Below are 14930 nucleotides of genomic sequence, written 5' to 3'. Positions count from 1 at the left end.
GTGTTACATAGTGAGACCCTATCTCAAAAAACAAAATGAAAAGCTGGGCATGGTGGCGCATGCCTTTGATCCCAGCACTCAGGAGGCAGAGGCAGGAGAATCTCTGTGAGTTCAGAGCCAGTCTAGTTTACATAGTAAGTTCCAGGCCAGCTGGGGCTATAGGGAGACCATATCTCAAAAAGACCAAAAAAAAAAAAAAAAAAATGTTGGTGAGATAGACTTGTGTTTATAATTGTAAAAACCATGTTCCTCCATATCCTTTTTGAAAGGGACTGTTTTCCGCTTTAATTTGTTCTTAAGTACCTGGACACCCACCCACCAATCAATACGTCCACCAAACAGACCGTAGATCCCTAAATTCTGCCTTTATTTGAAGAAAAATGGCAGGGACTTGAGGTGTTTACATGTAGAGCATTTCACACAGACATTAAGGGAGTGACGAGAAAGATCCCTTAAAAGATGCCCTCATTAGCCTGGGAATCAGTTTAGTGAGAGAGACTTAGGTATAATTTCAACCAAAAGTGGACTGTTAGTATTTTTTAACATCTCCAACAGATTTCTTTCTTAAAGGAGTGAACTAAGGAGAAAACAGAAGTATGGAATAGAAAATACTAATCTGAGCTGCTTTACTGATTTTTACAAATGAGTACAAGTGATGATGCCCTGTACAAAACAAAAAAGATTGAAAACGGGGTGCTCCCTTAGCAAGGCTTCAGTGGTTGCAGTGTCTGGTGTTTGGCATACAGGCTGCAGTCATTGTTTTTGGACAGATCATTGGATACTTGGCACAGTCCATGCTTTTAACCAGATACAAGCAGAATGACCACTTGACCCCAGTATAAGTCGATGAAATGTTTGGTTTCATGTGTCTCATAACCACTGCAGTTCTACCCCACAATGCAGTGCCAAGTGGGGTTGTATTTCTTTTCAGACTCCTGTTAGGGGGCTGCAATATCCTTTTATATATTACATTTCTCCAGTGCCTGAGTACTGCGCTCCATGGAGTCCTGTTGCATCTCTTCTGATAAGTCTGAATTTTATTTTCAATTTTTTGAAATATTTTTTCAAGACAGGGCCTTCCTGTAGCCCTAGCTGGCCTAGAGCTGGCTTCTGCCTCCTGAGAGCTGAGCTTTCTGCATCCTTTTGAGAACACTGCCTTCAAGTTGCACATGGTTACTCTGGAGCAGGGTCTAACTCTTCCCATCTTCTGGGGGAGGGGCTGGTGCCCCTCAGACCGGAAAGGAGATATGGTCACTATAGAAGCTGTGGTGTGTATCTAAAAGATTATTACTTTTTTTTTTTTTTTAAAAGGCAGAGAGTCTTAGTAGCCCAGAAAAATAATCAAGTTAATGATTATCAAATAGTTCCACTTAAAACTACAATTAATGATTAGCAAGGTGTAAGCCTGTAACCCATGGTTATTATTTTATCAACTTGTTCTGCAGCATGCTTACTTTCTGTGTACTGTAGGACTACTCCTATTCTCAGAGAGAATAAAGATGCATAGGCTTATGTAGAATTTATTTTTGTCCTTGTTAATCTTCATCTTAAAATTTATCATTGAAAATCTACTGAGAACCCAAATTCTTTTTATATAAACAATATTCCAGGTAGACCAAAAATACCACTTGGTTTTCTGTCTACCTTTCTGGTGGCTCTTACTTTAATCACCTTTTCTCTTCAAGAGCTTTCCTTTTTTTTTTTTTTTTTTCCAATTTCTGCTATTTGGGCCTCTGATCTTTTCTCAGATTCTTTGACTGGCCTGAAATAAAGTTTCCGGGATTCTAGCCCTATCTGTTACCTTCTATAGGCCCCAATGGTCTATCTTACTCTTAGCATCAAGATCAGTACCTCTCATTTAGACCTCTGGAGGGTAACCTACTATATTTCTTGGTTTTCTGGTGTACATTTCCCAGTATATCCCGTAGGCATTTGTCTCAAGTAACTCCCCACCCCAAGTATTGGGGCTTGAATCTAGGGCCTTGTGCATGCTAGGAAAATGGTGTGCCGCTGAGATGTACATCAGATGACATTTCAGCTCTGCCTTCTGCACCAACAGCAGCAAATACACACCACTCCATGTGGCTAATCGGCAGTCTGTGTACTTTTAGGAACACATAAGTGAACACAGAGTTCTTCCATTTTCTGTTGAAACAAACATAGTTGGTTGATTGGTTTTAATGTCCTAATTGTATATAAGATATTCAGGGGGTGGAGGAGCAGAAATGACATTTCACAGTACAGCTTGGCCATGGGTTTGGGGAATGCTTTCTGGAGGAGGTGAGTTTGGGTTTGGAGTAGCCTAACCTGTTCTTGCCTCCTATTTTTGAGGTGGCTTAGTCACCAGTCTGTCTTTCATGAGATTATTGGAGTGAAACCCCCTACCCCCTCCATCCACTATGTCATTTCCCTGCCTAGGCTTTCCCTATGGTCATACAGGGGTAAGTCGAAACCTGCTGTGATGTGGTTTTGACTTAAGGTCAAATATCCCAGTCCCCCCTGTTGAATCCTGAATTTCTTGCTTTTTTTCACAAATCCCCCTCATTACTTTATAAGACTGATCACATCATGTGTGTGACACAGCTGTACTCCAGTTCTGTTGTTATCATCATCATTACTTTGTAACCCAGGCTGGATTTAAACTTAGGACCTTCCTGATAGAGTTTGAGTGCTGGGACTACTGGTGTGCAGGATCACATTTGACCTGTTAGGTAGACTATTCTTTTTTCTTTATCTTTTCTCTTTTTTTGAGACAAGGTCTCCTATAGCCCAGGCTGGCATAGTACTTTGATAGTCTTGATCTTTATGCCTCTACTTCCTAAATTCTAAGATTACAGGCATGTGCCACCATGCTAGGTTGTTCTGTCCATTTTCTTTTTCAATTAAAAAATTTAATTTAATTTAGGGGCTGGAGTGGTGGCTCAGCAGTTAAGAGCTCTAACAGACGACCTGGGTTTGATTCCCAGCACCCATATGGGGCTACAAGCTGTCCTTAACTCCAGTTCCAGGGGAATCTGAAGCCCTCTTCTGACCTCTGCGGCATTGCACAACACAGGTGCACTCACATACATGCAGGCAATACACCTCATATACATAAAATAAAAATAATAAATAAAATACTAAAAAAAATTTAATTTAGAGATTATATGTGAATGAGTGTTTTGCCTACATGTATATAAGTGTACCTGTGTTGTGTAATGCCCGAGAGACTAGAAGAGAGTGTTGAATCCCTGGATCCCCTGGATTAGAAGTTAGCTACCGTCTGGGTGCTAGGAACAGAATCCGGGACTCACTATGTAGACTAGGCTGGCCTTCAACTCACAGAGATCCACCTGCCTCTGCCTGCCTCCCTAGTGCTGGGATTAAAGGTATGTGCCACCACACCTGGCTACATTTGTTTTCTTACAATGCTTTTTCATGAGAGCAGAAAAATTTAGAATTCTTTTTTTTTTTTTTTTTTTTTTTTTTTTCTCGTTTTTTTTTTTTTTTTAAATAAGGACTTGTTTTGTTTTGACAGGGTCTCTCTGAAGCCCCTGCTGGTCTGGAACTCGCTTTGTAGACCAGGCTGGCGTTGAACTCAGAGATCTGCTTGCCTCTGCCTCCCGAGTGCTGGGACTAAAGGCATGCTCCACCACGCTGGTTCCCATTCTTTTTTTTTTTTTTTTTGAAACAGGGTCTCCCTATAGCCCCAGCTGGCCTGGAACACACTATGTAGACCAGGCTGGCCTTGAACTCACAGAGATCTGCCTGCCTCTGTCTCCCAAGTGCTAGGATTACAGGCATGTGCTACCAAGCCTGGCTCGGTTCCCATTCTTAAAGCTTTGCTTGAATGGGATCTCAATTTGTTTGTGTGCTGCTGATTGAGGTCCGATTAGAGCAGGACTCTTACGCTATTATTCCTTTGGCTTTCACAGACCTTAGCAAAAAAAAAGCATGGTATAGTTGTGTTGTGTTCTGAATTTACTATAGGGATTAATGCAGAGGTCTGAAAACTGAGTGTCTGTAGCACTGGGGAGACTGAGAAACTCTGGAAAGAGTTAAAGATTACAGTCTCCAGATAATTGATCTGTACCTAGGAATCCCTACAAAGGAGTCTCACATTAGAACAACTGGGAATCTGCTGAGCCTGAGAATAAACCATAAGAGCTATCTTTTACGGTTATACTTTGAAAGATTTACTTTGTATACTTTTTAATTTAATTTTATTTTTCAAGGCAGTCTCACTGTGGAACTCTTCCTGGGCTGGAACTTGCTGTGTAGACCAGGCTGGCTTTGAACCTTTAGTGATCCTCTTGCCTCTTCCTCCCAAGTGCTGGGATTACAGTAGTTGGACACCAGGCCATTTAATCTTCATGCCTGCCCTCAATAATTACTAGTTCATCAATGAAGAAATATTCAGTTTGGCTAAGGAGGAGCAGGTTAGTAAGTGGTAGATATTTGGGATCCATCTGACTCTAAAATACCTTCTATATTTTGTGGATTTAGGATATTTTTCCTACCACCTACTCCTCCTTTGCCGGGCTTGGGTAGGAGAGAAAAATCTTGAGGCTCTTTAAGAAATTACTTACATTTTTTGGGTTTCTCCCTATCAGTGGATCTGGATCAGTATCCTTGAAGATGGATGCTTGATGGCCAGCTTTATCCTTGGCTCACTGTGAGCCAAGGTAGGCTGATAGGTTTTGTGTATAGGCCACATGCCCTGTACAGCCTTAGGCAATTAAAATTTCTAATCCTTTCTTTGCAAAAGTGATCATGAGACTCACCCAGATTGCCCGCCTGTTCCTCTGTGATATCACTCCAGAGAGTCAATTTTAAAGCTTTATTGTTTCTTACCTATTACTTGTTAGAGAGATTGGTTCTGACTTGACCTGTCCAAGCTAGTGCTGTTTGGAAAGCCTTAAATTGAAGTCTGTTCTCCTTCAGAGTTGTCATCCTAGGGTATAGGTGCAAAGGGTGCAGAGTGAAAAGGCACATGCAGGGCCTAAGAATGAGGCAAAAACAAAACCCAGGCACATGCAATTTGGAGTCAGGGCCTACTACCATGTCAAACTTCACTTACCTTTCTATGTACTTTCAATCATCTCATAACCTAGGTTGCTAACACTTGTCTACACTGACTCATAAAAGTCAAAGACACTTTTCATTCCCAAAGTGGTTTTGATAACCTTGACTGTAGCACTAGGGTTAACCCCATTGGACCTGGGTTGTCTTTCTAAAAATGTCATTTCAGACTCAGACTTAAAAAAGCACAGCATTCGAGGTCTAGTGCCATTAGTAAGACTGGTGGGCACCATTGCTGTTATTGGCATTGATTTAACTTTAAGATACCATCTTCATAATTTTAAGTTCTTGTCTGAACTGCTGAAAAAGACTGGGCTGTCTGAAAGGGACTTGGAGCAAACTCAGCAGAGCCATCAATGTGACACTGGAGAATAGGAAGGAAGAAGAAAGAGAGGAAGGAAGAAAGGGAGGGAGGGAGGGAGGGAGGGAAGGAAGGGAGAAAGAAAAAGAAACCACTTAGGACTCTAGACCAGGATGACCCTGAACTCTGTAGACCAGGATGACCCTGAACTCACAGGCCTGCCTGCCTCTGCCTCCCAAGTGCTGGGATTAAAGGTGTGTACCACTACTCCTGGCTGTTGCTTTCTTGAGATGGGGATTTTGCTATGTTGCTCAGGCTGTTCTTGAACTTCTGGGCATCAGGGAGTCTCCTGCCCCAGCTTACGCAATTGATGGGACTACAGGCACCTATTTTTTTGAGTGTGTATCCTGCTGGTATTCAAGTCCAAGACCTTTCTACCCCTAAGTTAAGAGCCAGTCCTTGGGAAGATACCTTAAAAATTACTTGGTTAGGACAAGGCAGTAGTTCCTTAGTTGAGATTGAAGCCCCTTTAGTTTGAAAATCCTTTGTTTTCTTTGTGGATTTGTTATATATTCTGCTTTCTGCAGTAAGTCCTGCAGAATGTGTGTTTTAGAACTTAAGTGTATATTATTTTTCTGTAGCTTAGCCCTTCAATTTTCCTTGCATTTACCCACAATGTATACCAAGGGCTATTTGTCAGACATAGAGACAGGTGACTATAAAGATGGATAAACTAATCTCAAGGAGTGTCTGGCCTGGTTGAAACATATTAACACCATCTGAAGTATCTAACGAGGAATCAGGCCGAGGCACAGTATCATACTTTTGGGAAATCATAAGTCAGTGACTTTTTTTGTGGGGGGACCTAAAGCCTAAATGGACTTTAATCTTTATTCATTATGATTCCTTCTTCCTGTCTTCCTTGCTGTTTTCATTGAACTCTGGGCCTTGTATATACTAGGCAAACACTCTAGCACTGAGCTACATTCCCACCAAATCCTTATTCTAAGTAAGTTATTAAGTTTCTTGACAGGTTCTTGAACTTGAATTTAGTGGGATAAAGTCCGGTAAGAATTTTTACCTAGAAAAAAATGTAAGGCAAATTCCTAATTCGTCAAGCCCAAAGCATGAAACAGCTGCCTTCTTTACCCCAGTTATGTGGAAAACAGTGACTTTAGGCAACATGAATCAGATTTTCTTCTCAGCACAGATTTTCATAGCTTTTTATTTTATATCTAAACATTCTTTGGCTCACATGTAGCCGAATGCTATTTTAAGAGATGCTACATTTTGGGAGAAGAACTCTTTGTGATAAAATTCCCTAGACAGTTGCTAGTACCTGGAAGAAGAAATTTAATATTTGTGTTTGTTCTCTCCCCACTTTACTGCCATTCTATAATCCCTTCCATCATCAAAAGTTAGAACTATATCTTGAAAGCTAGTACAGGTGGTTAAATAAATGTTCTTTCTTGTTTTGTCTTTTTGATATGGGGGTTCCCTGTAGCCCCAGTTGTCCTGGAACGCCCTTTGTAGACCAAGATCTGCCTGCCTCTGCCTTCCCACAGCTGGGATTAAGGTACGCACCACCACACCCAGCCAACTGAAGGTTCTAAAAGTGACTGATAGTATAAAAGAAACTCCTTGCAATTTTCTCTGGTAGTAGACTGATTAGAGCCAACCAGTGAGGGTTTGTTTATGTCCATTCATCTGTCATAGTCCTTTTCTCCTGAGGAAAACACTCCTGGTAGGTGGATCATTGTAGGTTTTTTTGTAATGCCTGTTAAATATTTCAGTCCATGCATCTTCTTGAAGTAACAGAACCATTGGTACCTGTTAACAGAAAGTGTCTAAAAAACCTACTTGGAACTTCAGCTGTAAGAGATTTCCTGTATCAAAGTAATCTCTTATCTCATACCTCATCATAGTATCTCACGGTTTTAAAAATTCTCTCTGAAGGTTGGAACTTAAAAATCAATAGATTTTCTTCAGACCAGCCTCTCAGACCAAGAACACTACAGTAAGGCACTTACTATAGCTTAAAATTTCAGATGAAAAGTTGATACTTTGTATACATTAAGGTTAGATATTAAATAATGGAAGCTACTGGAGGTAGATTAAAGCTTTCTATATCAGTAATAGAGGATTTTCTTGACCCTGTAATAAATTGGTGGATATATTTTCTTTGAAGTGGGAAAAAAGGCTGTGTAGCCATGTCTGAGAGCCAATTTACATATCTAGTACTTTAATAATCTCTTGGTAGTTATATAGCAGTTGAATTTCTGAGTTTAATTTTCTCAGTAAATTTCTAACATTAATTTCTTGGAAAATTTCCACAAAGTAAAAAAATTCAGTATCTTGTAATTCTATTATATACCCACACAAATGCAGTCAAATGGTTCATTTTTCTTCTAGTCTTTTTTTAATGTATAAGTATTATTTCACAGTTGAGATCATACTGCATATATGATACTGTATCTTCTCATTTTAATGTCGTGAACCTTTTCCTGTGGCATTAAAAATTGTCTTTGAAAAATCGATGTCTTTGAAAAATGAGCATTTTGGGCTGTTAGCATAATTGAAAATGTTTTCTTGGTGTGACATATGTATCTTTGTAATTGGTCTGATTTAGTGTGCTTTCAATAAAAATTCAGTATTACAATTTACAGTTTGGGGTGGGGAGTGGTATCTACTTCAAATTACCAGAATCTTCCCAGTGGAATTATTTTTTTAAATGAGTGAACTCTAAAACACTACACTACACGGACGTTACAGGAGCTTGGCACTGCAGAACACTGTACAGAGGAAATGCTACACAATCTGAATAGCACAGTTCATTTCCAAGGAAGAAAAATGCCAGGTTTTTTAGGGCTCCCAGGCAGGATGATACCGCTTTATTGCAGCTTGGGGGATTTCAGGTTCCCTTTCTTTTCTGGGACATAACACTGACTGAGCAGTCTGCAGAGAGCTCTGAACCTGTGCTGGTGGATCACCTGTGCTCGCACACCTCCAGGGCTTCACAGGGCCTCAGGCAATGAGATTGCCTGGGTGGACATTTGCTCTTTGTCTGTGTGTGACTTAACTGTATGCCGGGAAACCTAAGTTTCATGTCATTAATTCTGAAAACAGCATTTTCATATTACTCTAAGCATGAACTTGGTATGACAATAATAGCAATGTGCTACTTTTGATGATTTCCATGTAACTTGGATTCCTATAACCTGGTTTGTAAACTTGTTTTGGGAGTTTTCAACATATGATTGCATCATCCTAAGCTTTAAAAAAAATCTACTCCTGCACTAATCATTTTAAATGGATGCAGAAATTTAAAAACTGAGTTCATTTATGTTAAGCAATTGAGACTTTTCTGTTTAATCATGCGACCTGTTCTGCTTTTGTCAATGATATTCCCATAGTCCTTTTGAAAAAGTGTGTTTTGGGTAGAAATTAAGTTGTATGTCTTAAGGACGTACAGCTTAGTTTTTCAGTTCTGAAGCATGTTTTGATTTTCTGTACTGTATAGGCCTGATTGTGTTTATGTGGCTTAGCTAAGGTTTTCTAAAGCAGCTTCCAGTAGCTGTCACTGGTTTTTAAAAATAAAATTTGGGCTGTTTAAAATGCATTTTTTTTTTGCTTGTTAATCTTAATTTTTGTTTTTGACACTGTGAAACGTCTTTTTGGGGGATGATTAGTGAATCAAACTTTGAAAAGATTCTCAACAGTTGAGAATAGGTAATGTTGCACATTGTGACCTACACTGTTAAGTTGAAACTCTTAAGTCATGTACTCAGAAATTATGGGGAATTTTCAGGTTGGCCAAAGTGCTGTTGAATGTGTGTTCTTTTTTATGGAGAAGTTGAAACATGAAGAAACACTCCTGGATGTGACTAGTCCAGTCCTGATGGAGTGTTTTGTGTTAGTCTTTGGTGGTTGTCACTTCTTCCATAGAACATTCATGAGGGACATAGGGGTGGGGTTTGTCCATCTTTCTTCATATACAAAAAAAGATCCTGCATTTAGGAAAGTAGCCCAGTTTATTGCCCAGTTCTCAGATTTCTTAGTATAATTACCCTGGAACCTTTGCATTTTGGAGCAAGTGTGAAAATGATACTGTTGGTAGGGCAGTGTGGCTCTTTACTGGCTGAGTTTGAGACTATCCTGGGCTACAGAGCAGGACCCTGTGGGAAAAGGGAAAAAGGCCAGATGAGGTGGTACAGCACTGGAGAGGCAGAGGCAGAGGTTGGGGCAGGCCAGTTTCTGAGGATTGGGTTTCAGGCCCTCCAGGGCTACATAGTGAGACTCTGTCTCAACAAGCGCACACAAATAACGTGTGTATACCGGGTGGGGGTGGGGGGTGGGGGGTGGAGGAGTTACTGGTAAAGTATTGGATACCTTCTGGTAGGATGTTATAAGCTGTGATTAGGAGAGAAGGCACAGCTTTCCCTGTAAGAAGTTCATGGTCTACATGTAGACCTTAACCCCCCCCCCAACAACTTGGGAATAGTTGAATTTTATATGGGATGGTATTGATTTAAGTGACTAGCCATAGCATCCTGGGTTTATTTCCTGAAATGAACATCTAAGCACTGAATTTTAGTGGATTTTGAAATGTGTGGTAGGACTTTGAAGCATTGCTTTTCAGAATTCCATAAGTGCTATGTACCAGGTAGTGAGTATCCTTCAGATAGAGATGAAAAGACTTCATAGGAATAGATTGATTGTTATATATAGCCCAAGATGTTGGTTTCCTTGTCAAGGAAGTGGGGTTTCTCTTTGGGGAGGTAAGCTGTTCAGGAAGCACTTAGAAATAGGAATGGCCTTTCAAGTGCAAGGCAGGGATTGCAAGCTAGGGTGAGGGAGCCCACCCTGTGTACTACACCTGTCTAAGGAACACAAGAAAAGTCTACATAGGGTTGCTGAGGAAGCAGCTGGTAGGATGCAGAACAGGAAGCATTTCAAGTGTTAGGGAAGAGCCATCAAGAGGCTGAAAAGGAAAAATAGAATCAGTAATGACCTCAGGGGAGGGGTAAGGAAGGAGCCTTGTAGGCTTTGGGCAGCTTGGAACAGCAGAGTAAGCAAGCATTCAGAAAAGCACAGCCAGCCTTGGCTTCAAAAAGAACCACAAATCATTGATACTGGTGGTTTTATAGTTAAGTCTTAGGGTAGGGTAAAGAGGGCAGGGCAAATGGCTATCATATGAGGTCTAAGGCAGGCCAGATCTAGACCCTAAAACAGCTTAGGCTTGGGGGGTGGGAGGGAGTGGATTTTTGAGACAGGATCGACCCAGAGTGACCTGGAACTTGATGGGAATCCTCCATTCTTGGCCTCCCAATAGTTTAGGCTATATGAAGAGGCAGTATAATAGCAGTGCATTGGAGTATAGATTTCTTTAAAATCTCTTGCTTACTATGTGTTGACTTTGGGGGGTGATTACTTAACCTCATTAGTCTTGGCTTGTAGAACAGAGTAGCATAGAAGTATAGCAAGAGTAAAGAGTACTTAGTACAGTGCCTGACCTGGGAAGTACTCCAGCATCAATGCTTTTTCCTTTTTTTTTTTTTTCTCCCTTTTTTAAACCAGGTAGGTGCTAGCCTTTGAAAGGTGGAGGGTAAAGAGGGACATTTTGATTTCCTGAGACCACCATTGGGAAAAGGGTTAATCCCTCAGGGTAGAGTAGTAAGGGGCGTGGTTGGATGAGTGTAGAAAGGGATAGTGGGTGGTGCTTGGAAGAGGGTGTTCCCAGGGGTTTAACCAGGGATATGTTCTGCAGGACACTGACAACCCCCAGAAGCTGGCAGGTCAGGGCTGTGGGTGGAGAATTTTGTCCACAAGGAGTATTTTAGAGTAATAGCAATGTGAAGGGTATTTGATTTGATTTGATGTGGTAGATGTACAGAGCTCAAAATAAGAAGGAATGTGGCCCTACCAAGTCAAACCTTAAGTTCCTTTTAAAATTGAAGGTAGAATTCTTACGCTTTAGAAACATGGGTATGCTAGATAGGCTATTTAGTCAGGCGATAGTGAAATCCTAGATCAGGCTAGAATAGTCTAGGAAGAAATCCATGAGATGGAAAAATCCATTGCTAATGTTAGTATTTGAAATTTAATGTTACAGTATGTGTCATGGCCTGACAGGCCTTTTCACAGCCTTATCCTGAACATTTGGGGGTGGTATGTAAGTTGAGCTCCTTAACTGTTGAAGATTCTAAGCGGCAAGGGCTCAACAGTGAGTGCTGGGCATATGCTAGAAAGTGAAGCAGATTCATTACTCCCGGATTTCCCTTCTCTGAAGGACTAGAGATAGTATTGACTCACACTATTGAGCTATCAGTAAGATGTCCACCAGATACAGTCCAGACCTGGGGTGATGCTTTTGCCCAGGGCATATCCACTGAGTACTCATTGTCCAGCATGATTTTTAACAATGACTTTCAGGCTTGACAATGGAGTGTTTGGGGTGATAGGTTATATGACTATCTTATCTACAAGCGTACTCAGGCCTAAAAATATTTTCTTGCCTTCCCTACATATATTACATACAGACACACATTAGAGAGATCTGTTAGGAATGGTGACTTTGCATAAAACAAAATGCCCTGCTTCAAGCAAGTGCCATCGGTCCTCATCTGTAAGTTGTGTATAACTTGCCTGCTAGAGTAGATGGGAAAATCTTGTGGTGTCTTTGTACTCCTAGCACAGTGCTTGACACATTAAGCTTTCCATAATTGCTAGTTGCCAATATTGTGGATATTGGTAGTATTGCTGATGAAACAAAGCTAAATGATTAAAATAAAACCTATCTACTCACTGGTGACCCCTTACAAAGGAAACTGGCAGACATCTTTGACTCTGTGGCAACATGGAAAGTAAAGTGGGTTGCTTTCAAAAGGGTTGAATAATCGAGCAACTCTAAAACCTCTTTTCTTCTTCCTAGGTCTTAGTGGTGCAATGGCTAGTATAAGCGTGCGTTCGAGTACCCCAGGCTCTCCTACACATGTAAGCAGTGGATCGAATGCTAGTCGAAGGAGAAATGGACTCCATGATGTCGATTTGAACACTTTCATATCAGAAGAAATGGCACTCCACTTGGACAATGGTGGAACTAGAAAGCGTACCTCAGCCCAGTGTGGCGATGTCATTACAGACTCACCAACCCATAAACGCAACAGAATGCTCTAAACTGCAGACATTTTCACACCCACCATGCTGCTTGAAAGCCACTCGATCCTCAACATATACTATTATTGCAAAGGAAACATGAGGCCATCTTCCCTTGTTCACTGTTTAAGACAAGTGAATTCTCTAGTGGTTGCCATAAAAGGAAGTTCTAGGTATTTCAGTAGATGCCTCTTGTAACAATGGCTTTCTCAAACTATAATCCTAGCAGAGGACATCAGATATTGTGTAGTCATTAGCGAGATCATCATAGGCAAACATATCCGTTCCAAGGCTAAAAGTGACCTTAACTGTATTTATTCTCAAAGGGAAAGGAAATAGATGTTTATTTGGTTATAGACTGCTTTTCTTATTTTTTGGTCCATTTCCTGCTGTGTTGAGTATTTTTGCTTCAACAGTATTGCCAGGTTCCTATAATTGTCTTAAAACCATGATTTGGCTTGTGAGCCAAATCTGTAGGCTTCCATTTTTTGCAGCCACACTGAACCATGCACCTGGTTTCCATACAGAGACAACTGTAAACTTCTGATTATCAGACTGTACCCTGTTTTCAGTTTTCAAAGCAGTTTCTAATTCTGGTGATTGTGGTGTAAAGAGGTGCTATGATGGTCATGCAATTAATACTTAATATTGAATCAGTACACAAAACTATTGGATTTACTTTGTGTGTGTTAGTTACTCTAAAAACAGCAATATTATTAAACTGCCCCCAGATTAATAACCTTGTAGGCTTCAAATACTCAGTTTTTAAAACAAGTACTACTTCCTATGCCGGGTACTTTACTTATGGTAATGTAAACACACAGACTGCATTCAAGGTGACCTGAAAGACAGGTCATGAGCTTTGAGAGTGGGCTTCCTTTTTGGCTTAGTATTAGTGAGAGGAAATGGATGATGGGAGTAGGTAATTACATTCTTTCATATCTTGTTTTGCATTTGTCATAGTGGGTGGAAGATGATAAATGTTTTATCTACTAATATGATCACAAATAGCGAAACCCAACTCTCCATTTCCTCTCCTCAGAAGTGCAGTTTGGTATCTCATTCTGGAAAAGATGAAATCGCATGGAGGTTCTCTAGATGTTAGGTAGACCCAAATAAAGTTCTCCTTAGAGTCCTCTTTGGGTAAATGTAAGACCTCTTGTAGCTACAACGTTTTAGAGCATGTTTCATCTTCATTTTTACTACCTTGAACTGAATGATAGTCTTTTTAGACAAAGAACTGATGTCAGCCTGCCAGGTACTGTAATTTATTCTATTATATTATAAATATATCAAGTAGGACAGTGAAAAATGTTTCCTTGCAAACTTGTAGTCCAGTATCAGTTACTTCTATTTTTAATCCTTTAATGACCATTGCAAATCAGTGTAAGGGTTTTTCCAGTAATTACAGCACTTTGTTAAAAATTTGCAATTTCTTCAGCCATTTAAATAATACCTTTCTGTGAAGAAACCTTGCTACATTATTGACTGGGTGGGATGTGAATGGAATGTTAGAAATGTTGTGTGAATTGAAGTTCTGTATTCATTATAGATATAGCCCTTATTTAAAACAGTGAAATCCATACTCAAACTAGGAATGAAAGTGAGGTATTTCTAAATTTTTGCAAAAGTGGAGCTTTTTTTTTTTTGAATAGCAGGAAGAATTATAGCAATCTGTCATCTTACCTGAAATGGACAAGCCTATGTATTATGAATACGTATAGGCTTCCCTTTGGAGTATACCAAGAAATGGAGTTAGTTTTGTTTTTCTATCATTGTAAATTTAGATTCTGGAATTGGGGTTTGGTGGTGCGAAGGCTGTTCACCAGAAGCCTGAACTCTGATCCCAGAACTACAGGATTTTGAGACTGAGGAATACATATTTAAGCTTCCCTTCCTGCCTTGGTTCTGTTTCCCCTTTCCAAGTTGAATAACAATATTTTTGGTTGCTTTAAGTTGGTGCTCTGAAGCTTAATCTTAATACCCTTTACTCTCAATTGTCAAATTTTGATAAAGCGTGCCATTTTCTTTGGTAAGAGAAAGCAGGTCTTAATGTCTGCCAGAACTCAATTTATATGCCTAATTATTGGCTCCATTAAACTTTTTTAAAACTTTAGCATTGTTACTTCTTTTCCGTTGCATTTGATATCTAGTGCTCCTTGTCACCTCATTATTACCTTCCTTCCCTCCCTCCCCTGTCTCATTGCTCCCAGGTGTCACCAGCACAGAACAGTCCTGAGACCTGCCATTATGAAGGGAGGTAGTTTCTATTCTTCAGAAAACTTAGTTTTGACCTAATTCAAGATCTTTGGAAGTTTTCATTTGCCAGTTTAGATGCAAAATATCATGGAAGATCCCATACTTGTGTGTTTTTTTTTTTTTTTTTTTAAATAACATTGACCTTTTCAGCTTT

The 14930-nt window shown here is 40.1% G+C and overlaps 1 protein-coding gene and 1 long non-coding RNA gene across 2 annotated transcripts in view; one reads left to right on the top strand and one right to left on the bottom strand.

The window, feature by feature from the left end:
* Nucleotides 1–14633, top strand: part of CUNH16orf72 (chromosome unknown C16orf72 homolog) — a 31657-nt gene extending 17024 nt beyond the window's left edge. The window contains exon 4 of the mRNA XM_008829943.1: nucleotides 12294–14633. Within this exon, the coding sequence (XP_008828165.1) occupies nucleotides 12294–12538 (245 nt within the window). The 3' untranslated portion in view covers nucleotides 12539–14633. The remainder of the gene's footprint in view (nucleotides 1–12293) is intronic.
* Nucleotides 13699–14930, bottom strand: part of LOC115069785 — a 2097-nt gene continuing 865 nt past the window's right edge. The window contains exon 2 of the long non-coding RNA XR_003849021.1: nucleotides 13699–14918. This is a non-coding gene — a long non-coding RNA (uncharacterized LOC115069785). The remainder of the gene's footprint in view (nucleotides 14919–14930) is intronic.

This window comes from Nannospalax galili, unplaced genomic scaffold (assembly GCF_000622305.1).
Source record: "Nannospalax galili isolate Female #2095 unplaced genomic scaffold, S.galili_v1.0 scaffold32, whole genome shotgun sequence".
Classification (NCBI taxonomy): domain Eukaryota; kingdom Metazoa; phylum Chordata; class Mammalia; order Rodentia; family Spalacidae; genus Nannospalax; species Nannospalax galili.
Note: the sequence above shows the minus strand (reverse complement) of the source record. Positions and strands in the feature narration are given on the sequence as shown.